The 25,729-nt window shown below is 48.7% G+C and overlaps 1 protein-coding gene and 2 pseudogenes across 2 annotated transcripts; all 3 read right to left on the bottom strand.

Annotated features, from left to right (window-relative positions):
- Positions 1 to 6,473: 6,473 nt before the first annotated feature.
- On the bottom strand, positions 6,474 to 17,417 carry LOC101833958 (serine protease 29-like). Of its 2 annotated transcripts, none has more exons than XM_040748328.1 (6): positions 17,353 to 17,417; positions 8,487 to 8,547; positions 8,155 to 8,335; positions 7,725 to 7,990; positions 6,887 to 7,053; positions 6,474 to 6,806 (listed from the first exon to the last, which is right to left on the bottom strand). In XM_040748328.1, exons 2-6 carry the CDS (start codon positions 8,545 to 8,547, stop codon positions 6,642 to 6,644), a joined length of 840 nt encoding a protein of 279 aa, XP_040604262.1. In that variant the 5' UTR covers positions 17,353 to 17,417; the 3' UTR covers positions 6,474 to 6,641. The 2 variants fall into 2 exon arrangements, with proteins under 2 accessions (XP_040604262.1, XP_040604261.1); XM_040748327.1 differs by lacking the exon at positions 17,353 to 17,417 and adding an exon at positions 8,752 to 8,813.
- On the bottom strand, positions 16,571 to 19,341 carry LOC121141265 (annotated as a pseudogene).
- A 4,798-nt stretch (positions 19,342 to 24,139) lies between these two features.
- LOC121141639 lies at positions 24,140 to 24,263 on the bottom strand (annotated as a pseudogene).
- Positions 24,264 to 25,729: the final 1,466 nt, after the last annotated feature.

Raw genomic sequence — 25,729 nt, 5'->3', positions numbered from 1 at the left:
GTTCCAAGTCATCTTTGGCTACACAGTGTGTTTGAGGCCACTTAAAACAAACAGCACAGATTTTTCAGAGTGTTGGCTGGGACCTTGCTATAACATGAGGAAAAGGCGCCTCACCTCTGTCCTTTTCCTCTCCAGAACCCTTATGGAAACATCTAGCGAACCTCAACAAGAGAGGGGCATACTGCAACACCCTAACCAATGATTTACAAAGCAACTACAGTGATCAAAAGGAGCAGGATGCCAGACATGTACACCTGTAATTCTAGCATTCAGGAGGCAGACAGGAGGAGCAAAACTACCTTGGGTCACAAGAGACCCTGTTTCAAAATAAAAAAAGAAGATTCTGATAAACTGTCACAACCAAGAGTAACCCAAGGAAACATGGCAATTAAATGTCACCAGAGATGATGATGATGATGATGATGATGATGATGATGCCTCCTATTCTACTTCCTCCTCCTCCTCTTCCTCCTTCAAGTTAGAGCCGAGCTTTAGGGGTAGGGCTGTGAGCAGGCCCTGGCTGTGGACCTCAGGATCCTGGGATCCTTGGGACAGGATCCAATCTCCCCCTACACAGAGGTCAGGGGGGACAGTGTCCCGGACCAGGACTCCACTGGAATCCTTTACCCAGCCTAGACCAGAGCCAGCCATGCTGAGGGCAGATGATGGCCTTTGACGCCACCCTCAACCAACCAGATGGCTCTCTGATGACCCTCAGGACTACCCTTCTCTGAATAAGGTCAGAAATTCAGGTCCAGCTGGAGGAAGAAGCCAGATTGGCAGAGCTTGGCCTGGCTCATGGAGACACTCATCGACACAACTGTCCCTAGAGAAGAGGGTGGCTGAGCCTATCCCAGCCACCTGGAAACCTGCCCACCATGATGATCTGTCTTTCACCCACAATAAAACCGCCACTGCCATTTCCCTGTGGGGGGTGCAAGTTCCCATTGTGGCAAACCACCTTTGTGACATGAAGTACCACAAAGGTCTCAACACAAGGGACAATATTCGTATTGTCTGTGACAACATACTGTGTTCTGGGAATGAAAACCACGACTCCTGCCAGGTGATCCCATGGCCAGACACCTCATCATCTTGCCACCTTCACTCAGCCTTGACAAGAGTACTGACCCCTGTTCTCTTTGGGGCGACTCCAGAGGACCTTTGGCCTGAGAGGTGAAAGATACAGGCTAGCAGGCCTAGCAACTACACTCAGCTCACACATTACTTGGACTGGAACCACCACTATGTCCTCTGAGGACTCCTGAATCACTTCCAGGGTCGGAGAGAACCAACCAAACCAGTGTTCTATGTGCGTGTGTTTGCGCGTGTGCACGCATGTGTACGTGCGTGTGTGCGTGCGCGCGCATGTGTGAAAACCAGAGGTCGACCCCAGGCACCACTTTCTTTCTTTCTTTCTTTCTTTCTTTCTTCCTTTCTCCCTCTCTCTCTCTCTCTCCCTCCCTCCCTCCCTCTCTCCCTTCCTCCCTCTCTTCCTTTCTTTCTTTTATTTCTGAGATAGGGTTTCTCTAGGAAGCCTTGGCTGTCCTGGAACTCACTCTGGCCTCAAATTCATAGAAATTTCACTGTCTCTGCTTCCTGAGTTCTGGGGTTTAAGGCGTGTGACATCACTGCCTGACTTGTATCATTTTTTTTAAACAAGGTCTCCTGCCTGTGGCTTGCTCAATTAGCCTAGGCTGGCTCATTTGTATGCCCAAAATTCCTATGTCTCCACTTCCCAGCTACCGGATCACAAGTGTGCTACCATGCCCAGGTTTTTTATGTGGATTTTTTAAAGAATATTTTAACATTTTAATTTTTAAAATTTATTTTTTTATTATGCATACAGATTTTTATCTGTGTGCATGCACGTACCCCAGGAGAAGGCATCAGACCTCATTATAGATGGTTGTGAGCCACCATGTGGTTGCTGGGAATTGAACTCAGGACCTCTAGAAGAACAAGCCCTCACACTTACAAGGCACACACTTTGCCAACTGAGCCGTCTCCCCAGCCCTGGCTGTGGTCCTATGGAGACTGAATAAATGTCACATAGAACACACGTGCGCTGGCTAGGAGAGCTGCCACTCTGCTACCTGAACTTAGTACCCGGAGGACCATGTCCTCATGCTTGTCTCATCTGAAGTCACACATGTACATTGTCCTTTGTCTCCCAATGGTTCTTCTAGATTAGTTTTTAAGATCTAGTCTCACTATGTAGCCCAAGCTGACAACCAGCTCATGATCATTCTGCTTCAGCTTCCCAAGTGCAGGGATGGCGGGTGTGCACACACCCGGCAGTGCAGGGATGGCGGGTGTGAACACACACACAGCAGTGCTGGGATCGCGGGTGTACACACCAGGAAGTGCTGGTATGGCGGTGTGAACACACCCGGCAGTGCTGGGATGGCAGTGTGCACACACCCAGCAGTGCTGGGATGGCAGGTGTGCACACACCCAGCAGTGCTGGGATGGCGGTGTGAACACACCCGGAAGTGCTGGGATCGCAGGTGTGCACACACCCGGAAGTGCAGGGATCGCAGGTGTGAACACACCGGCAGTGCTGGGATCGCAGGTGTGCACACACCCGGCAGTGCAGGGATGGCAGTGTGCACACACACAGCACTGGGATCGCAGGCTCTCTCCTGCCTTATGCAGCAGGATTGGGGGAAGCCATCAGTGAGCCTCACCTCCTCCTCCTCCTTCCTCTCAGTTATTAGCAGATACAAGGTCAGGACTGGCCGGGGTAGTCTTGTGCCCACAATAGACAGACTCCATGACTTTGGCTAGATCCTTCAGAACTTTCAGCTCCCTTGGTTTTTTTACTCCTTTCCCTTGTTCTGTTCACCTCCTTCCTCCCATTCTGTGCAACGGAATCAGTTCTCCATAGAACATTTAAATGTTTAAAAGCCTTTGATTCAAGACATTTATTATGTAGAACTTAGGAAGCAATTAAAAACAACAAAAAACATTTGCACATTCGTCAAAACGGATATGCAAATAGCAAGTATGGATGTGTGGTGAAATGGACACTGCTAGCTCTGACAAAAATGCTAATTAGAAGCAGGGAGAACAGAGCTGGGAGAGGGGCACGGTTGGGAGAGTGCTTGTCTAGCATGCTGGAGGCACTGGATTGGATTCCCCAGTCCAGAATAAACTGAATGTGAAAATGTTGATTTTCAGCTTGACAGAATCACCGGAAAGAAGGGCCTCTGGGCATTCCAGTGGGGAATTATCTTCTACACTGGTTCAGGTGGGATGACCTGGTAGGTGGCACTGTTCCCTGGCTGGGCTCCTGAACTGTATGAATGAGGAGAGCTGATGAGCATGTGTTGGTTGCTCTGCTCCTGGACTGTGACTATCACATGATTGCTTCGCCTCTTGGCCCCGCCTCCACGCCTTCTCCACAGTGATGGAGTGTACCTGGGAACCAGAACAAACTCTTCCACCCTTAACTTGCTCTTGTTAAGGCATTTTTAAATCAAAAACAGTAAAAATGAAACTAAGACCCCTGGCATAGTGGTGCCAATCTGTAATCCTAGCTCCTAGAAGACGAAGGCAAGAGGGTCAGGGGTTCAAGGCCAACCTGGGTTTCATGAGGCTCTGTCCCCAAAGAAAGAGAGGACACAGAGCTAGGGGTGGTGACTTAATGTTTGTAAGCCTAGCACTCTAGCGGCTGAGGAAGGAGAATCACTGCAACTTTGAAGCCATCCTGTTCTACAGAAAGGAATCCTAGCCGGGCGTTGGTGGTGCACACCTTTAATCCCAGCACTTGGGAGGCAGAGGCAGGCAGATCTCTGTGAGTTCGAGGCCAGCCTGGTCTACAGAGCTAGTTCCAGGACAACCTCCAAAGCAATACAGAGAAACCTTGTCTCGAAAAACCAAAAAAAAAAAGAAAAAAGAAAAAAAGAAAAAAAGAAAGGAATCCTGTCACAAATAAAACCAGGGAAGCAGGGAAGATGTCTGAACAGCCCCCAGAATTCCTGAAGCCAAGGAAGCGGTGGATACCAAGAATTTAGGAGAACCTAAGCCCTGGCCACAGTCAACGGGATGTGATCACGGCCCCGGGTTTGGGAGCCTTGTGTCCTTTAAAGACTCTGTGTGAGTCCGCAATTGCAGTTGGTGCTGCTCCAAGAGAAAACCTGTGTTCACACAAAACACAAACTGTTAAAACGTCATTACCCCTGAGAGCACTGATTGGAAGCAGCCCGAAGTGTCCATCAACCTGTACCCAGACGAGCAGATCCAGTAGATTCCTCCAGTGGATTGTGACAGCCATAAGGGAAGAGCCAGGACACTGGTGTCACACTCATGTGTTCAGAAGCAATAAGTAAGGGAGACCCAGGTCTGGAGGCCTGCCATCTCAGCCTCAGGGGAGGCCGAAGCAGGAGAATTGCCAAGTGAGTTCAAAGGCAGCCTGGCCAATTTAACAAGACTATTTCAAGATGTCAAAAAGGTCTGGGAATGTAGCCTAGTGGTAGAGTGTTTTCCCAATACATGTGAGACCCTAGCATAGACAGTGGATTGCATCCTGCTGGGCAGACCTAGAGCCTCCACAGGCTGAGAAAGATGGTCTCTCCCTAGTAAACAATCTGGCCTCCTGATAATTAGGAGCCACAGAGTGTATGTCAGGCTGAGAGCAACAGATTGGTAGGATCCACTTCTGGCGGGATCCTGGGGACTTCACAGGTACACATGCATTACTAAACTCCTAGCCCGTGTGGTCCCACAGGAGGTGGGAGGGGCGCCGGGAGTCTGAGTGGGCATGTTGGGTGCCTCACCCTGTTGTCATGTAGAAAGGTCCCAGGTCCCCAAATCCTGCTTCCACCACTGCCCTCCGCGTCCCATCCCAGACTCAGTGCAGTCGGAGTACATGCCAGGCCATCCACCTTCATTCTGCAAGTGACCCATCAAACAGCAAATAAGAGCCGATGAAAAGAGTGGGCACCGTCCCGCAAGAGCTTTGGCATGGGCAGCTGAGGCCAGCCTGGGCCACATAGATCTCCCTTCTCCAAGAGAAATAGATGTAAAAACCAAACGACCCTGAAAGGCCTGGGAAAGGCTACTCCCTACCTGCTGAGCACAAACAGACCCTGCCAGGAGGTGCTGAGCTTCTGCCTTCCGACCGAGCCCCTTGCATACCCAATGGGCAGGCGCCGGAACCATGGTGCCCGCCTCCCGTCCTGCAGCACCACCTGGAGGCGCTTTAGCGAACAGCAATGAACATTTTCCAAGGATTTACTCTTTGCTTTCAGCAAATGCCCGACACCTTTCCTTTTACTGTTATTCCCCTTAAATCCATCTCCAGGCCACACATGACAGAGACAGATGTGCAGGGGTGGCAGGGTCCACCCACCCTCCGCTAGAGAACGGGGAGCTGGTGCAGGGGTGGACACAGGCAGGTGGCTGTTTGTGAGATTAGGGGCCTGCAGCTGGCCATAGAATTGACTGATTACCAATCAACTTTTTTGCGGGTTGCGGGAGGGATCTGGGGTGGGGGGTCGAGACAGGGTTTCTCTGTAGCTTTGGAGGCTGTCCTGGAAATAGCTCTGTAGGCCAGGTTGGTCTCGAACTCACAGAGATCCACCTGCCTCTGCCTCCTGAGTGCTGGAATTAAAGGCGTGTGCCACCACTGCCTGGCTACCAGTCACCTTTAAGCACAGCCCACCCCCCACTGCCTTCCTCAATGAGCTACCGAAAGCCATAAGTGGTAGGGGCGGGACCACCCCTTACGATCCTCCTTCCTTCTCATTCCTCCAGGCCACACCCCTGTTCCCCTGTCCGCTATGCACCACAGAGCTGACCCCAGTTCATTGCCCTATACCTGCGGGTATCCTCCTTGGGAAACTCAGAATCTTCTCTAGATAAGTGCTGCCAGCCCCATCCTGGGCTGCTGACCTCTCATCAGGGCTTTTGGACATCTACTTGCTGGGGCTGGGGTTCTGGCAGAGGGGTGCTGAAGCAGGCACTTGTTTTCCAGCCCCTTCTTCCTCAGGTGACCTTATCCATATGGTCTGAGAACCTGGGTCTCCAGAGTCCCAACACAGAAAGAAGTTGGGGGTGAAAGATGAGGACGGTCTGTGAGTCACCTGATCTCAAGCACAGTGTGTCACTGGTGATGGCTAAAGTCTTTTGTCATGCTGACCATCTGCCCTGGCCCCAAATTCTTTGTACACAGTGTAGCCACATATAGACTCCAAGTATACTTGGGATGCCAAAATATTGAAGCCCAACAGTGACTATCTAGCTGTCCAAGGACACAGAGAACCAACAGGTTTAGTAGCATGGGCAGATCTTTCTGCCAACATATGGTAGACAACACCTGTAGGCATCCTTTCCAAAGAAAAGGAGATGTAAACTCACACAAAACTCTGAACTTGAATGTGCACAAGACCTTTATTAAGACCAGCCAACACTTCAACAGCTGCATGATTAGCAAATCCCCACTCCTCCCCCCACCCCTTCAAGCACCCACCCCCGCTGGCCATCCTCCCTGCTTTCTTCCCTGCTCCAGGGATATCCAGACTCCCAGAAGGCCAGAGGACTTCGTGGTTCAGGAGACCACGAAAAGGCTGAAGCAGTGGGTGCTGGAGGAGGTCAGCTGACTCATCTGCTGACCAGCACGAGGCCAGCAGCTGGGCTCAGGGGAACATCTTCATCTGCCGAGTGATCCAGGGCAGGAAGGACTGCACGCGTGCATAGACCCCAGGGGCCTTAGTCCAGGCACAGCGGTAGCCCCAGCTCACCACTCCCACCAAGTTCCAGGAGCCTGCCGCCCTGCAGACCAGGGGGCCGCCTGAGTCACCCTGGGAGAGGAAGAAGCCTCAGTAGGTATTAGCCTTGAAGTGGGAACGGGAACAGGAAAGAGGAGGTCAATGGAACTCACAAAGCAGGCTCCACGGCCTTCACTTCCAGCACACAGCATGTCATCTTGGATGAATCTGTGGCCCTGGTAGCGGTGCCTGGTGGTATTGTGGTATATCTGCTCACAGAGGGCATTGTCCACTATCTTCACCCGAACCTGCTGCAGGCGGTAGGGAGGTGGCAGCCGGTCTGGGGAGACAGGAAGTAGGGCGGGTGGTATGTGGCTCTCCCTGTCCACTACCACTCATCCTGGGAGCTGAGAACAGCTCTATCCCTACCAAATCCATCCCTGGAACAGTGTGTGTGTGTGAGACACCAATCTGCAGACTCCAAGTCTAACTCTAAAGATGGATTCTGTCTGTTTCTAGGGGCTGGGGAGATGGATCAGCAGGTAGAAGTACTTGCTTCCAGTTCTGAAGACCTGAGTTCAACCCCAGGGACTCAAAGAAGGAAAAGAACATTCCTGTAAGTTGTCTCTTGACCTCCACATGAATGCCATGACACACATGCCCCCATAAATAAATATGTAAATAATTCAAGAAAAAAATCTATCTGCCTGTAGTTCAAGAACCAAAGAGTTGAGCCAGATGTTCTAGTATTTCCCAGAAGAGGATGGGGGAGAGGAGGGAGGATGGCCTTTCCCTTGTGTCTTGTGTTCTGGGCCCAGCCACGCCACTGTTCTCGGGCACAGAACTCGAATGAATGTCTAACGTATCTGGGGGAACAGCAGAGGTACCCTGTACTGTCAGTAGCCCTCTCTTCCCTCCCGGATCCTGCTCCCTAGGACCTCAGTGCCACCCACCAGGGATCCTCAGATGGCAAGTTTGTTCCCACAGCCCAAACCTTTCCTTGATACATACCATAAACGTCAACCCTGCCCCAGCCAGTCACCCAGCATGGTTGCCTTGAGGTGTCCTCAAGAGACCCAGAGGTCAGTTTGACAGGCTTGATGTTAGTGGAGCAGTCCAGAGGTTTCTCCAGCCTGAGCAGAGCCACATCAGACCCCAGGATACCATGCACATAGTCCTGGTGGATGATGATCTGGCTCACTTTCAGCAGCTCCTTGCTCCCATAGAGGTACACATCCCCAGCGTGGATCCGGAAGGATGACGGGTCAGCATTTCTCCTGCGGTCAGAAAGGAGTCGTGATGACGTAGTCTAGTCCTGTGGGCAAGCTCTCCACAACCTGGACAGAATCACCTGGAATCCAGGCCTCCAGACCCAGGTTTTGGCCTGACCTTTCTGATTTACCCCTCATCCTGCCCAGCAGTGGATGACAAAGGAACTCACTCGTGGATGCAGTGGGCAGCTGTCAGCACCCACTGTGGGTGAATGACGGAGCCCCCACAGATGTGCACCCACGAGGCCATGTAGTAGATGTACATCCTCAGGCTGACCTGCCACGGCCACTTCCCCTGTGGGGCATTGTGGCCCCCCACAATGCCCACCAGCACATCCTCAGGCACAGGTGCTACAAGAAAAAGCAGAAGGTCAGGAGGCCAGTGCTCAGCGTGCCACCCACACCAAGGTAGAACAGGTCACACATGTGTCCCCAAGGTCCTGGGGACAGGGCTTCATGGAGCCAGTGTAGAAGGAAAGGGTGGCATGGGGTGAGGACTCACCTGGGGTTTCAGCCGTGGAGCACCCAACAAAGAAGAGGCTCAGACACAGCAGGCTCAGCATCTGTGGAGAGAAGCACAGGGGTAGGGAGTTGGAGGGGCCTGGGAATAGCCTGGGTGAGGATGGGAAGGACTGGAGCATGATTCTGGGCAAGGATGGGAGCGTAGAGAGGCGTGGATGGGACTGGGCTTGCCTGATTGGGCATGGAGAACATTGAAATCCAAAGCCGGTGGAGGCACCTGGGAAAGGAGGGGGTGGTGCCCTTACCATGCCAGGTCTTGACAGTTTCCTCCTGCTTGAGCCTCTCAGCCCCTTTATCCTCAAGCCCCAGGAAGTGGGCAGGTGGCTTGGCCAGGCCTCCCCTTGGAGGAAGAGCTAAGAGGAAATGGTATTTGACCTCAAGAAGGGTGGGAGGGGGCTGGTGATCCAGGCTAAGGACCTGAAGTCCTTTGCCACCAAGGTTACATGGGTGTCACCACCTGCTTGAAGCAGCATCACCAGCAATGTTAGAAAGATGAGGGCAGTGTCTCAGGCTTGTGGCTCAGAAGTGCCAGGTATCCCTGCTGCAGCCTGGGTTTTATGAGTGAGACAGTCCCCCATTTGTCTAGTTAACTCTGAGACTCCAGTAGAGCAACTTCCCGGTGCTGGGAGCACACGCCGTACACACGACATGTCATGCGGAGCTTCAGGTTGGGGCTCCTCTGCTGGACCCGCAGTGTCCAACACCACACAATGCATCCTGCAGAAACTGCACCAGGGCATTCTGCATGGGTGTCCTTGCTGCTTCAGTGGGCAGCTGAAGCTTAAGAGCCCAGTGCTGGTCAGGGACACACACAACCCAGGACTGTGACTGCTGTGACTAACTTTACTGCCACATCTATGAACAGATGCTGCCTGGTGCCTACAGTGGGCTAAACCGTCTGTGGACAATACATGCCTGAAGTCTTATTCTGGCCCCTGAGGATTTGGATGGCTAAAGGCCCTGCAGGAGTCCCAAGGGACCTCTATGCTAACGACAGGCCATATGCCTGCCCCACTTCTAGCTCTACAATGGAATTTGCCCTTCTTGAGTCAAAGGGACACCTAGCTAGCCTGGCTTTGGCTGCTCTGTGCTCCTGGCAGGAACACACAGATCACCTGGATCCCATCCCCAGTCCAGCACTTCACAGCCAGGGAAATGGGCCCGAGGACACATCTGCCAGCATCTGAGGGCATTTCTGGTTTGGAGCCTGTGAAGACGCCACTGGCACACACTAGTAGAAACCAGGGGTGCTGCCAAACTCTGGGGCTCTCCCATGTCACATATCTACAGTGTCCCTTGAAAATGAATCTGGTCCTGGCACAGACACATCCCACCCCACCCATCTTGTGGCCAAAACAAGGATGCCAAAGAAGCTTCTAGACCTCAGCTGAGAATTTGTCAGTAACTAGCTTCCTGCAGTGCCCCTACCATCCACAAAGGAGAATCAGGACACCCACTGTTCCCTCCATAGGTGCTTTCAGAGGCAGCTCAGAGCCAGGATGCGGACTCACCTTTGTTCCAGAAATACCAGGGCCCCCTGTGAAAGAACTAGCCACAGGTGTTGTGAGGCCCCTAAAAGAGGTGGGTGTGCCCACAACTGCCCAGGACACAGGTTCTTGCGAACTCTATGGCAGAAGTATTTCTCAGGCAGACAATTCCCACACCCCTGGGCAGGAGGAAGGGTTTATATGCTAAACTGGACAAAGAAGACCTACAGGTACCTCAAGCCTGAGCCCTGAACCCTTCCTCAAACATTATTAATGTGTCCAACATCAGTAAAAAGAAAATATGGGCATCAGAGCCTGACGGGAAATGTTTGGATGACCATCATAACAACAGTCAAGCCACCATTGTCACATCTAGTGATAGGATCAGAAAGAACCAGGAGCCATATGGTAATGGGGTGCAGCTGTTAACAAGGGGCCACAGACTGGCCAGTGAGAGGGTCATGACCAGGTTCTGGTGTCAGGATGTCGTTAGAAGGATGTGGCTACCTGGGGCTCTGTTGCAAGAAGGGATGTTGGGCAGCAGCTAGGACAGGGCAGCAGCACTAGGGTACCAGGGTCTCAGAGCACAGGGTCTACCCAGGAGTTATGGAGTGGCAAAACCACCTTTTTCCCGTGTGCCCTACTGCATCCCAGTCCTAGGGACAAGGAGAATGTATTAGTGACAACCTTAGCACTACGCAAAGTGCTTCTGGAAGATGTGAAATGTCGAATTGAGGGATTAGCAGTTAGATAGATCCCTGACAGGAAGACAGATAGGGAGGGGAGCACCGCTGGGACTAAGATAGCAGGGGGACTGCAGAGATGGCTCAGCTGTTAAGAGTACTGGCTGCAGCCCGACAGTGGTGGCGCACGCCTTTAATCCCAGCACTCAGAAGGCAGGAGCAGGTGGATCTCTGTGAGTTCGAGGTCAGCCCGTATAGGCTGTAAAGCTATGCACAGAAACCCTGTCTCGAAAAACATAATAATAATAATAATAATAAAGCTTTAAAAAAGCAAACTTTAGCCGGGCGTTGGTGGCGCATGCCTTTAATCCCAGCACTCGGGAGGCAGAGGCAGGCAGATCTCTGTGAGTTCGAGGCCAGCCTGGTCTACAGAGCAAGTTCCAGGACAGACTCCAAAACAATACAGAGAAACCATGTCTCGAAAAAACAAAAACAAAACAAACAAACAAAATTTTCTAGACTGAGAGAATTGTTATAGGGAGCCAACAAGAGATGGCCACTCAGACGGTTTATAGACAACTGAAAGTCTTTATTCCAACCAGTTGGGACTGTATCCTAACCCTAACCCTGAAACTAAATAGCAATAATAGAAGCTGCTCTCATAACTGAGATGATCACAGCTGACAGTAGGTCAGTTAAAACAAAAAGTGTAAAATCCAGGCACTGTGGCACACATCTTTTATCCCAGGACTTGGAAGGCAGAGGCAGGCAAATCTCTTAGTATGAGACCAGCCTGGTCTACAGAGTGAGTTTCAGGACAGCTAGGGCTACACAGAGAAACCATGTAGGGAGAGACTATCCCTGGTAAAATAGCATACAGCATCCCTATCCTGTGTATGGCAATCTTCCTCTTATAAAACTGTGTCTCGGAAAACAATAAATAACTAAATCTAGTGCAGATCTACTGTATCTCTGTGTTTGTTAAGATGTCAGTCAAGCCAGGCGTTGGTGGTGCACACCTTTAATCCCAGCACTTGGGAGGCAGAGGCAGGTGGATCTCAGTGAGTTCGAGGCCAGCCTGGTCTACAGAGATCCAAGACAGCCTCCAAAACAAAACAGAGAAACCCTGTCTCGAAAAACCAAAAAAAAAAAAAAAAAAAAAAAAAAGATGTCAGTCAAATGAGAGCATGTGAGTTTATTCAAAGAGAAACAGTGACAGGCTAATGCCTGACCACCACATGAAATTGCTTGCTTATGGTTTCAGAACACTGCATTTGAAAAATAAGAGTCTAAGAATCAGGCAAAATCTCAGTTGGGTACCTTTGCCTTCTTTGACATTTATTAGAGAAAGAGAGAGGCTCTTCCAAGAGAGCATGGCCTGGGTATCCTAGTTCAAATTTAATGTAAGTATCCAATCCAGTTTCTCTCTGATTTGTTCTTTGTAGTTTTAATGGCTGTTCTTCCCAGGGTCGAGCTAGCATTGAAGTTCTTTGTTTTTTTTTTTATTTTTTGTTTATTTGTTTTTGTTTTTCAAGACAGTTTCTCTGTGTAGCTCTGGAGTCTGTCCTGGACCTCTCTGTAGACCAGGCTGGCCTTGAACTCACAGAGATTCACCCATCTCTGTCTCTGGAAAGCTGGAATTATTAAAGGCATTTGTCACCACCACCTGCTGAAGTACTTGTTAAATGGTTTTAAAATGTAACTATGTTTATATGTCATGTTCTTATCTACAATATAAGTATGCATTAGATGATACAGAGTAACCTAATCTCTATGTCTAAAGCAACCAGATAGACTTGTTTTGTTTTGTATTGTTTTGTTGGGGGAGGGAGATCTCACTATGTAGCCTTGGCTGGCCTTGAAGTCACTATACAGACCAGGCCCGTCCCAAACTCCTGGAGATCCACCTGCCTCTGCCTCCCAAGTTCTGGAATTAAATGTGTGCACCACACAAGCTTCAAGATAGTTTTTGGTTTTGTTTGGTTTTTAATATTTTATTTACTTTTAATATTTTATTTACTTTTATGTGTATGAGTGTTACACTTGTATATAAGTGTACCATGTGTATGCAGTACACCTAGAGTCCAGAAGAAGATGTCAGATCCCCTGGAACTGGAGCTATCAAAGGTTTTTAGGTCCAAGCCAGGCCTCCAAAATGGCAGTGCTGGTGACAATATCCTGAACAAAAGGACTCTGATCAGGTAAACAGGATTGTTATTGGGTAAACACACACCCAAGTTCATCATGCCCCAGGGATCATGTAAGGTTGGTTTCTGCTACGAGGAAAGCCATTCCTCCCCTCATCCACGATGATGGTCAACTACCCTGGGCAAGGACACCTCCTTCCTGATGAACAGAAACCGCCTACCACAGATCAAAGCCCCCACGCCACCTCCCAGGCTGTTCTGGCCTGCACCTCTCCTCCCAACACTACGTCCTCTTCAAATTGACAAGGCCTTTCCCTGTGGGCTGCTGTCCTCTGAGAGGCAGCCTGGCCGTTTGATTCCCCAAATAAGCTTATCTTTCCAGCCACGGAGTGGTCTGGTTGCACCTTGGTTACAGTGGTGAACTGTGTGTTGAGTGCTAAGAACCAAGCAAGTATCTCTAAAAGAGCAGCCAGTGCTCCCAACCACTGAGCGATCTCTATACTTGATGCTCCTAAAGAAATTGTTTGTTTAGTATGCTATGTTGTCAACTTAAGACAAGATTGTATGTTTCATCCGGAAAAAAAAATGTGTTGTTTTCTGATGTCTGTGTTTCAGACTTTTGGCAACTTAGAAAGTGTCTTCTTAAAGTCAAGGTCTATTCAAGGATAGGTCTGTGGCAGCATCTTTTTTTTTTTTTTTAATTTACTATGTATTCAGTGTTCTGAATGCATGTCTGCCTGCAGGCCCAAAGAGGGCCCTACCAGGCCAGGCGTTGGTGGCGCACACCTTTAATCCCAGCACTCGGGAGGCAGAGGCAAGTGGATCTCTGTGAGTTCGAGGCTAACCTGGTCTACAAAGTGAGTTCCAGGACAGCCTCCAAGACAATACAGAGAAACCCTGTCTCGAAAAACCAAAAAAAAAAAAAAAAAAAAAAAAAAAAAAGAGGGCACCAGATCTCATTACAGATGGTTTGTGAGCCACCATATGGTTGCTGGGAATTGAACTTAGGATCTCTGGAAGATCAGTCAGTGCTCTTAACCTCTGAGGCATCTCTCCAGCCCCTGTGGCAACATCTTTAAATGCTTTGTTAACAACTATTTTCAAGTGGCTTTAGTACATTTAACACCCTATGCTTCTGACTAGAAACATGCTTGACTGTTCCTAAACTTTATATATTATGCAAAATTTACAGTTGTAAATGTCATGCTGTTGTTCAGGGAAGAGGCTGAAGCAGCTCAGAGCCAGCCTGAGTGGTGGGCACAGTTGACCAGAACATGCCCTGCTTTCCTCTGTTAGAAAGAAATTCGGGGGCCAGGCGTTGGTGGCTCATGCCTTTAGTCCCAGCACTCCCAAGAGGCAGGCAGATCTCTGTGAGCTTGAGACCAGCCTGGTCTACAGAGTGAGTTCCAGGACAACCTCCAAAACAATACAGAGAAACCCTGTCTCAAAAAAAAAAAAAGAAGAAGAAGAAAAGAAAGAGAGAAAGAAAGAAAGAAATTCAGGACATGGAGACCACTGTGCCAGCTGGTATGAGCACATGGGACAAGAAGTACACTTGATTTTTAGTCTAGTCCACGTGGTGACTATGTCTTTTTCCCACAGTCTTCCATGACTGGCTAGTTTTAAAAGAATCAACACAAAGGAAATGAAGGAAAGGGGGAAGAGATTGGCCCCCTTAGGGCTTTAATGTAAACAAAGATTTTACTAAGATGGGGAATCAAAACATTTGCATAAGGGTTTATAAGGTGGCAGGGAAAAGATTTTAGTTCCTTAATCATAAACACAAGTTTTATGGTATTTGATTAAAAAGATAAACATTTAATGTTTCCGACTCATTTGGACCGTGTGTCAAGCTCACTAGTATAAGCTAAGACTGCTAAGGATAAAAAGACAAGCTGGGCATTGGTGGTGCACACCTTTAATCCCAGCACTCGGGAGGCAGAGGCAGGCGGATCTCTGTGAGTTCCAGACCAGCCTGGTCTACAAAAGCTAGTTCCATGACAGCCTCTAAAGCCACAGAGAAACCCTGTCTCGAAAAACCAAAAAAAAAAAAAAAAAAAAAAAAAGACAAGACAATCACATGGTGGTACCTGTATGAGAAAGGACACTCAATGAGACTACAGAGCACCAACAAGGAAAGTCTTCCAGTCCACCAAGCTGGCCTCACTTTTAAAGGAACAACTGATAAAAATGATAGTATCTTTTCATGCTGCACTGGACCTTCTTCCAGCTACTGGCTCCTGAAACCAATTGGCTCTTGTTTAAAATGGATAATGATAGGAATCAAGGATCCTCCCACCGTCTTTAAAAAGGTATGTATAATATAATGCTGACCCATTTGTGTCTTAGACTTAGAAAAAAAAAGGCATTTAAAAATTGCCATTTTAGGGCTGGAGAGATGGCTCAGAGGTTAAGAACACTGGCTGTTCTTCCAGAGGTCCTGAGTTCAATTCCCATCAACCACATGATGGCTCACAACCATCCGTAATGAGATCTGGTGCCCTCTTCTGGCCTGCAAGCATATTTGCAGACAGAATGCTGTGTACATAATAAATAAAGTCTTTAAAAAAAATTGCCATTCTAGGACTTGGATGTCACAGTGCTTAAAGACACCGGCTGCCTTTCCAGAGGATGCAGGCTTGATTCCCAGAACCCACATGGGACTCACAACCAACTGTAACTCCAATTCCAGAGGATCTGATGCCTTCTTCTGGCCTCCTTAGCAACCAGGCCTGAATGTAAGTACATGGATATGCATGCAATTTACATATATACAATAAAATAAGTAATAAATGTAATTGCCTTTAGATTTATTCTACCAAGCCAAAGAATTCTATTTTTTGCTTTAGAAGTAGCTTCTATATAGTTCTTCTGTGTCTTGATGCTAATTGTTGGCTCTGTGGATAGATACCTCTCATACTATGTAAGCCTTCTAAAGATTGCCAGGTTTGGATTATTTGTAAACTGTACCTGATTATTTAATTTTCAAGATAGCCTTGCTCTCGTTGGTTGTGTTTTCATAAAGACATATAGCTAAACAGTCACCTTCTATACCTCTGTTGCTTAAATTGGCCCTAAAGAGTTCATTGACACTGGCTCCTTGACATTTGTCCCTTACCCCACTACTACCAGTGTGTGACTCAAACCAAACCAGGACAAGAATCTTTATTAGCAATCTCGGGACAATGGCAGACAAACTACCAGATGACTAATCAGCAATGTCTCTAAAGACATTGTTGTTCAGACACAAGGGAGGAAGTTGTTAGAACTGAAATTAAGTCACACTGGACCTGGCAGTGCTCTCTCTCCTGTGATCTCGGCACTTGGGAAGCTGAAACAGAAGGTTGTAAGTTTGAGGCCAACCTAGGCTTCATGATGCCCTGTCTCAAACCAATGAGATGGAGTTAGCTGCTTGGGACAGCCCTTCCAAAAGTAACTTAAAGTCAAGAGGTTATGAAAAAAAAATGGTTCTTAAGTGTGTGCTACCACACACTAAATAAATGCATCCTAATCTTGGTCCTGATTTGCATTTTGTTTGTTATATTTGTCCATCGACATACTCCACCTCAAGACTGGGGTGCTACAAAAAAAAGTGAGGGATCATAACTGACCCTGGAATCCCTGAGTCCACCCCCTCCACAGCCATGACCTCACCTCAAAGACCACTCTGACCACCTTCACTTATTCAGTGAGTTTAATGAGACAGACACAACCACACAGCAGCCCCCCCCCCAGGAACTTGGGCATTCCTGTCACCAGGGAAGGACAGGCCAGGGACAAAGGGATAGGCTACAGGGCAAACAAGGGCCTAGGAAGGGCAGAACAGCGGTGTCAGCGAGCTGTCTCTGTTGCTTGGCAGCAGCCGGTGAACATGTCTGCTGGAAGTGCCAATGTATCCAGAACAAGGAACTCTGGACTCTGGAGAAGACTGCGGGCAGCTTGGTGCTGCAATCCTTTCCCCACTAACCACTCCCACCTGCAAACACTTTTTGCTCTTCTAGCAGACCAAGGGCCCCCCAGAGTCACCCTGTGGGAACAGAGGCAGTACCATCAGAGGCAAAGCACAGGGAAGTGCCTGAATCCAGCCCCCCTCGAAGGGTAAAGCTTCTAGAGGGTCACAGCTGAGCCTGGATGCCTCACAAAACAGGGGCCTCAGCCTAAGGTGCCAGCACACAGCATGTCCTCAAAGATGATCTTAGTTTTGTCGCTGTCACGCATTTTCTTCCTGTAAGCCTGCTCACAAGGCTTGGCATCCTGAATCGGGATCTCCTCCTCGTACAACTGATAGGGAGGCGGCAGAGGCACTGGGGGAGGGGTGTAGGAGGCAGGAGTGAGGGGCCGTGTCCCCCAGCCCCAACAGATGCACTTAATGCCAGTCACACTGGCCCTGGCCTCACTGCTTGGCCTGGATTGAGTCAGAGCCTCCTGTCCCCCATGTGTCCTGGATGGAGTCATGATCTCAAGCTATCTTTACAGACATATCTGACGAGGGAGGTTAATGCAATATGGAAATTAATATATTTACTTACCAGAGGAAGAACTTACACACAAGCTGGAAGACCAGAAGCGTGGCAGGCTTCCAAGAGAGAGTGCTTTTGCTTTTGTTTCCCTTTTCTCCTCACCTGTGCCGCTCCCCTGTCCACGCCCCATAAGGGCTCACCCCTACACATATCTTTCTATGTTAGATGGGTTTCCAGCCTATAAAAGAGGTTAGAACAGGGTGGTGGTGGCTCACACCTTTATTCCCAGCACTTGGGAGGCAGAGGCAGAAGAATCTCTGTGAGTTCAAGGCCAACCTGGTCTACAGAGTGAGTTCCAGGACAGCCAATACCATACAGAGAAACCCTGTCTCAAAAAAAAATATATATATATATGTGTGTGTGTGTATATATATATATATATAATGAAGTTAGAGACCCTCCAAATTTATGTCCACCTAGAACTTCAGAATGACTTTACTTAGAGATAAATTATTTACATATGATATTAAGCTTTTTAAAAAATGAGGCCAAAAAAAATAAAAATAAAAATAAAAAATGAGGCCATTCTGAGGTAGGCATGTTGGCACAGGTTTATGATCCTAGCTCTTGAGCCTGGGCAGGAGGATCATAAGTTTGAGGCAGCCTAGGCTTCCTAGTCGGTGAGTTTATTCTGGATTTTGAGTGGGCCCTAGCTCCCATTGTAAGAGTTCTCTTAGGAGACAGAAGAGAACACAGAGGGGAAAGCCACATGGAAACACTACAGAGTTTAGTGATAAAGCCACAAATGATGGCATGTGGACCTGGAGAAACTGGAAGGGACAAGGACTGTGCCCTGAAGCCAGTGGTGAAATCTTGGCCTCAGATATTCCAAGATGAGAGCTCACTGCCATTGCTTGCACCCTGGGTCTATGGTGCATGTCTACAACATATACAAGAGAGAGGTATGTGTACACCTACCCAGATCACATGAAGAAGTGATGTTCCTCTACGTGGGGATCTAATCAGACTCCCTCCTGCATGGGATAGAGCCCAAAAAGCAGCAGCAGCTTCAAGCCAGGGCCCCCCAGCTGATTCTGCCTTGTCTACTTGCTGACCAGGAGATCTGAAAATGCCCCTGTGGGCATTTCACTGGAGGCCAAGAAGCCTACCCTATGCAACAGCTGAGCCATAAAAGAGTCTTGCTTCTATCCATTCATTTCCACACCGCTAGCTGGCCCTCTGGGAAGGAACAGGGAACAGGAGATTGTGCAACATCCCCTCTGTCTCTCCACCTTTCAGCCCCAGCTATGCTTACCATTATCAAGAAGGTTACCCCAGACAGCCAGCACGGGACATTTGAGTTGAAGGTCAAGTTGTCTTCTGGCAGAGAGACTGGCTAGACATAATTCAGGAAGGTAGTCAGCTTCAGCAAGGCCAAGTCAAACCTCTTATTAAGATTGTTGAAGTCGGGGTGGATGAATATCTCGCTGATGTTTAGAAGCTTCTGTTCCTTGTAGAGGTGTATTTCCCCCACCTGGACCCTGTATAAGGCTGGGTCCGCATCCTGGCTGGGGGGATCAGACCCTGGGTGGCTCAAAGGCAGCTGGTCTGGGGCAGCCCACCATCTGTCTCCTACACCCAGCAGTGTCTCACCTTTGGATGCAGTGGGCGGCAGTCAGTAGCCACTGTGGATGGATGATGGAGCCCCCACAGATGTGTTCCCAGTAGCCTGTCTTGTAGCTGTAAGTTCTCAGGCTGACTTGCCATGGCCACCTTCCCCTCTGGCTACGGTGGCCTCCCACAATGCCCACTGGCTTGCTTTTGGAGGCAGATACTAAAACCAATGTGAACAAGTCAGAGAACAGGGACACACCTCCTGCCACCCACATCTGGACCAGGTGTTGTCACCCTGTGTTCAGGCAAGCCATAAGAGTGAACAGTTGGGTCCAGGATAGTGTTACTGATACAAAGCCGTTACTAGGGTGGGCGGGGACTTACCAGAGGCCATGAGCACGGGCTTCCCAGGCAGGAGAGAGCTAGGAGCAATAGCAAGGACATTCGCAGGGGGAATGGAGCTCTGAGAAGTGCAGGGCCTCAGCCACTACAGGGACCAGGTACTACAGGTCACCTCCCTGGATGCCCCCCTCAGAACCCCTTTGTCCTCATGAAAGAATCGATTGGGTTTGGTGGCCTTCCTGCAACCAAGATGGCACTCAGAATATGAGCCTGTGTGCCTCCCTGCTCCAGGCCCACAGTGCTCCTGGCAGGAACCCACAGATCACCTGGATCCCATCCCCAGTCCAGCACTTCACAGCCAGGGAAGTGGGCCCCGAGGATTCATCTGCCAGCATCTGAGGGCATTTCTGGTTTGGAGCCTGTGAAGACGCCACTGGCACACACTAGTAGAAACCAGGGGTGCTGCCAAACTCTGGGGCTCTCCCATGTCACATATCTACAGTGTCCCTTGAAAATGATCCTGGTCATGCCACAGACACATCCCACCCCACCCATCTTGTGGCCAAAACGAGGTTGCCAAAGAAGCTTCTAGACCTCAGCTGAGAATTTGTCAGTAACTGGCTCCCTACAGTGTCCCTACTGTCCACAAAGGAGAATCAGGATACCCACTGTCCCCTCCATAGGGGCTGTCAGTGTTCAGAGCCAGGGTGGCGACTCACCTTGGCCCGAAATACCAGGTCTTCTCGTATAAGAACCACTTACAAGGTATCTGTGAGACCCCCAAAAAACAGGTGGGTGGGCTCAGATCGTCTATGGTACAGTTTTTTTGGAGACTTGGTGTCAGAAGTAAATGTCAGGTGGAAATAAGACAGACAGAGGATGGGTTTGTATGCTAAACTGGACAAAGGTGACCCACAACTACCTGGAGTAAATCCTGGCTTCCTCAAACACTATTAACAAGTCCAACATCAATACAAAGACAATTTGAGCATCAGAACCGGGCAGGAAATGCTTAGATGACTATCTTAATGGCTTTGTTTATGCTTCAGGGTTGATACCTGTGCCAATGTTGCCTAACTGACAAAATGGAAGTGAGGCCCAGCGTGGACATGGTCAAGCAAAGCTAGGCCTCCTTTTTAGAGGTGGGACAGGACCCTCTGAACAAGTCACCTTCATCGGATCATCTCAGCTGATTTTAAGAGGCCATCACTATTATCAGTTGTTGCCCATTGACATTCCTTCAAAGAGGGAGCCTTTGGATCCCTGCCTGAGAGTGCTGATCATTCTGAAGAAGCAGTTGATTGTCACAGAGCACAGCACCACTGAAGCAAAATTTCCCATGTTTCATTGGGACAATAAGAACATGTTTCCTCAGGATCAGCACACAGTAGCTGACCCACGGGAACCAGGCTACATATTGAGCTGGTCAAAGTTGGCAATGTGGTAAGCATCGTTCTGGTGGTACTGGTGTTGAGGGCATGCAAAATGCAAGGTTGAAGAGATCATGGAAAGCGGCTGAGACTTGACACTGTGTGGCAGGGGAAAATCCCTGCAGAGGTGCTGAAAAGACATTGGTAATGGTGAAGCCTCAGTTATAGCAGAGACCCCACACACTGAAGGTACCAGGACCGTGGGCTGTCTGTCAAGGGGCGCTACAGGTGTGGGGTGGAGCTGGCGGAGAGACTCCATGTTGAAGATGACAGAGCAGGAGAAATGGAACTTCATGAGCCCTTTGGAGCCCAAATGATTGCTCGTGGGTCCCATATGTCAGACACTGAACTACAGAATTTGGATTTATGCTGCTGGATTTTAGTTTTGCTTGGGTGTGACTTCTTTTATGCCCCAGTTCTTCCCGTTAAATCTATAGCTTTTCTTTTTAATTGATAGGATTGAGAGTCTTTGGGTGCCTCGTCCGCACAGCCTGGGACCGAGAATCTGCAGAGGGTGTCGGGATTGATGACACAGAGACCAGTCGGTGGTGAAAGAAGGCTTTGCTTTATTCTTACCCCGGCTGGTTATATACCCTGACACCAGAGGCAGGGGTGGGGGGGTCAGGAAGAGGTGGTTAGTCATTGAAAAGATCAAGGTCAGGGTGTTCCCATGGGTGAGCCTTTGTCAGGAATTTATTGCTCCTGTAAACATGTTTTTATTTGTGATTATGGGCTCTGGATTGTTTTTAGAAAACATGTTTTTGGTAAACATGTTTTCTCTGCAGTAGGTTACAGCTGCCTGCTCCCAGGCTGATGGGGAAGTGGGCCTCCAGCCAAGATCTCTTGTTCCCACATTTGGGAGTTTCTTGGAGTTGGACTTACTTTATATCATGTTAACAGATGAGGCTTTGGAGACAAGGAATGGAAAATTATGGCTTAGATGGCATATTTATGAATCAAACTGACAAGGAGTGAATTGTGCTGGCTAGTTTTATCAACATAACTGTCTTAGTCGTGTTCTGTTATGTGAAGAGAGACTCTATGACTGAGGCAGCTCTTATAAAGGAAAGCATTTCATTGGGGCTGGCACACAGTTTGAGAGGCTTAGTCCTTTGTCATTATGGTAGAGAGCATGGTGACGTACAGGCAGACATGGTGGTGGAGAAGGAGTTGAGACGTCTATTTCCAGATCCAGATTCACAAGCAGCAGGAAGAAAGAGACTTTGGGCTTGGAGTAGGCTTTTTGAAACCACAAAGCCCATCCCCAGTGACACCTCCTAATCTTTTCAAACAGTGCCAATTCCTGGTGACCAAGCCCTCAAATCCGAGAGCCTATAGGGGCCATTCTTATTTAAACTACCACAGTGACATGGCCCAGAGTCACCTGGGAAGAGAGTCAGAAAAAAATATCTAGCTCAGATTAGCCTGTGGGCATGTCTGTGTGGTCTTGTCTTGGTTGTTAACTGATGTAGGGAGACTCAGCCCACTATGAGTGACACTATTCCCTAGACAGAAAGAAGGTCCTCAACTATGTAAGAGAGGAGCAAGCTAGCTGAGAACAAGGGATCAAACAATTATCTATATTTTTATTCTCCTCCCTGCCTTCACTTCCCTGTGTAGTGACCAGTACCCCATTTTAGCAGCCATGACAGGCTAACATGTGCTTGCATGACCTTGCTGCTCCTGTCCTGGTCACTAAGGTCAGATGCCCTCGTGGCAAGGAGCCAATCAAAAGTTAGCTGGCAGAGCTGTGCTTTATGGCTCTGGGTGTGATTTACGGACAGTGACGTGCAGAACATAACAACCACCCTAGGAGGAGGGCCTATGGGCCATAAAAACCAGTTGACCAATCAATACAGGGCGGGTCACCCAAACTTGGAAGTACAACAATCCTGAGACTGTTTCATACCCCTAGACACTCTCCTTATGCTGCCCTTTAAGATCCCTGCCTCGAGGTTGCTTGGGGTCTTTTTCCAGCCATTCGCCATGGTGGCGGGGTGAAGGGCCCGAGCTGATGGAGTTAGCTCGTTAAACATCTACAATAAAAGACTCTTTGTTTTTGCATTGAAATGGGCCTCTTGGTGATTTGGGGGTTCAGAATTTGGGCACAACACCTGCAATAACAGATTGTGACCTTGAGTTGTGAGCCAAATAAACCCTGTCTGTCCAAAGTTACCTTGCCAGGATATTTTATCATAGCACCAGAAATGAAAGCAGAATAGCCATTTTAATTCGACTGTGCTCTAATTGCAAATGTCCTTTGGATCTAGGAAATACAGAGCACAGACTCTGTATACTCAGGGAGGTTAACTAGATAAGGGCACCATGTGTGTGGAACCATCATCCTGTGCTGGGTGAAGACTTTCCAGGAAAGTTGCTTTGGAGTTACCCATGCTTCAATATGTCTCACCTGTGTTCTCTCTAAGTAAGCCCAATAAACTAACTGGTTCCCCCAGGGTAAACTTCAGTGGAATCATACTTTTGAGGAGGGGGATAGACATTGCTCAAGTCTCTCGGGGAAGGGACACTCTTAACAGGGTGGCCTCCACCTGGCCCCAGGGCCAAGGCCAATGACGCTGCTGAGGCCGCTTGGACAGAGCTGGGCCCAGCCTTGGGTTTTCTATCATTTGTCTGGTTTGGGGGGCTGTGTTTGCCTGAGTGCCTTGACACCAGACAGGATTTGAAAAGGAAAAAGAAGAGTATTTTTGTTTTGTTTTGTTTTTTGTTTTTCGAAACAGGATTTCTCTGTAGCTTTGGAGCCTGTCCTGGAACTTACCCTGTAGACCAGGCTGGCCTCAAACTCACAGAGATCCACCTGTCTCTGCCTCTGGAGTGCTGGGATTAAAGGCGTGCGCCACCATCGCCCGGCAAGGAAGACCATTTTAATGCATCTTAAACTTGTGTTAGAGTTGTGTGAGGTTTGTGAGCTTATTTTGCTTCGTTAGAGTGGCTACTCATCTTTCCAGCTCTCTCCAGTTTTTAATGTCACTTTGCAGACCTGCCACAGGCAGGCACCTCAAGGCCTCTCTTGTTATAGGGATAGTCTTGTTGTTGTCATCTTGTTTGTTTGTTTGTTTGTTTTCTCACACAGGACGTGAGATTTATTTCAGAAAGTGATTTGGTGGAAAGCAGGACGGTACAGTGGAAACCCTCAGGAGAACATGGGCTGCCATTTGCCCAGGAGACCACAATTGGGATTGTATTTCACCCCACAGCCATCAGAGATGAGCTGTCATCAAACTCATTTGCATTGAATTTGGTGAAAGCCCCACTTCTCTGAGGTGTACCTCCCAGATCAATGGGGGCCTCAATTGATCACATGTTCCTTATTCTGCAGTTTTGTTCAGATGGACAGGATGAGCTGGCCAGTGCGAACCCTGACTACTGTGCCCTGGGGCTTCCCAAAGGCACCTGCTTGGAGCCCAGTTTGGGAACAACATTGAAATAAGAGGTGTTAATAGCCACCAGAAAATTGTCTCTAAGGTCCCTTAGGGCAACCCATAAAGGTAACATTCCCAAAGAGGCTGCTGTTTGCAATCATTTCATACTGCGTTCCCATAAGGAAAGGAACATAGTTGGTTTAATTGGCTTCAGGGTCATTAGTGTTTTGAGGCAGGGATTCTGTAGCCCAGGCTAGCCTTGAACTCACCACAACCTTCCTGTCTGAGTTTCTTTAATGCCAGGATTATAGACATGAGCCACCATACATGGCTTCATTTGGGGTATTTTTCAAGTCCTGAACAGATTACTTAACTCATCAAAGTTTCTGGTGCACCCCTTCCTCCAGAAAGCCTTGGTTCTTCCTTCTGAGACTCTATGGCCAAACTGCTGCATTTGTTTCTCTCCCACACAGACACAAAGCAAAACTAAATCAATGATTGAGGTTTCCTAGCTGACAAGACAATGCCTACAGAGACGATCATTGCAGGACCCATGGGGCAGAAGGGTGGTTTGCATAAATCGGTTGACAGACTGCTGATGACTAATGTTTATGAGTTGTAATGAAAGAAAGCAATTTCCCTCTACAAATATTGGAACACACATAGTTGTTGATGACATGTTTAGGAGAGTCACCCTGCCCTGAAGTCAGAGAATGTAACCTTGGCAATGAGAATGTAGCGTCATGGATTCTTGGGTTTGTTTGTTTTTCTGGCTATTTTTTTGTTTTTTTTCCAAAGCAACTGTGTGCACCTAAACTTTGAAAATATTTTTGTTCTTTGGCTATGACAGAGACTTTTTATCTCCTAAGCAACCCAGTTTCCTTCATCTTAAAAATAAGATGCTCACAAAGAAAACATGGCCAGGGGTGGAGCTCAGTTAGTAGTACTTGTCTAGCAAGCATGAAGCCCTAGGTCCCGCCCCAGCCCTGTATAATCTGGGTATGGTGTAAATCTGTGATCCCAAGCACTACAGAGGCAAAGGCAGGAAAGTCGGAAATTCAAAATTGTCATCAGCTAGGCAGTTGGGTGGAGGCCAGTGAGGGCTACATGTGATTTCATCACAATTAAAACACCATGTTCAGGGGTACATCTGCATGGGGAATGGTGATCCCTCCAGCCTTGTTCCCAGGGCCAAGTGAGAATGCCTCAGTCTCGTGAGCACCTGAGGTGGAAACAGGAAGCACCCAGCAGAGTAGGAAGCAGGACATGATGGCCTGTCTGGCTAAAGGTTGTTGGACTTGGCTATGTTATAATGCTTAAAGGACAGGGAAGGGTGAAGGGCTAGCTCCTTGCTGGGCCTGTACCTGATACAGAGAAGAGGGGGGCAAGTGGTCAGCCATGCCTGTCACCGTCATGAGGCCCTGTGTTTGGCCTCAGATGACAAGTTCATAGCCACCAGGGTAGACTAGGCTTCCATATTCCGCCCAGACCCTGGCCCAGGGCTTTAGGTCTGCTGGAGCCCTGTGTTATGACCTGTGTGAACTCTGAGGACACTCCCTCACTGCTGGTCACTGAAGTGCTCCCCATAAAACCCCTGGGTCCAGCCCTATCTGCCGTGTTGCAACCCATTCTTTAGCTGGGCTATGCTGTCCCCACCATGCCTCATAGACTAAACAAATG

This window comes from Mesocricetus auratus, unplaced genomic scaffold, assembly GCF_017639785.1.
Source record: "Mesocricetus auratus isolate SY011 unplaced genomic scaffold, BCM_Maur_2.0 Super-Scaffold_100007, whole genome shotgun sequence".
Classification (NCBI taxonomy): domain Eukaryota; kingdom Metazoa; phylum Chordata; class Mammalia; order Rodentia; family Cricetidae; genus Mesocricetus; species Mesocricetus auratus.
The sequence above is the reverse complement of the archived record's forward strand: the minus strand, read 5'-3'. Positions and strand labels throughout refer to the sequence as shown.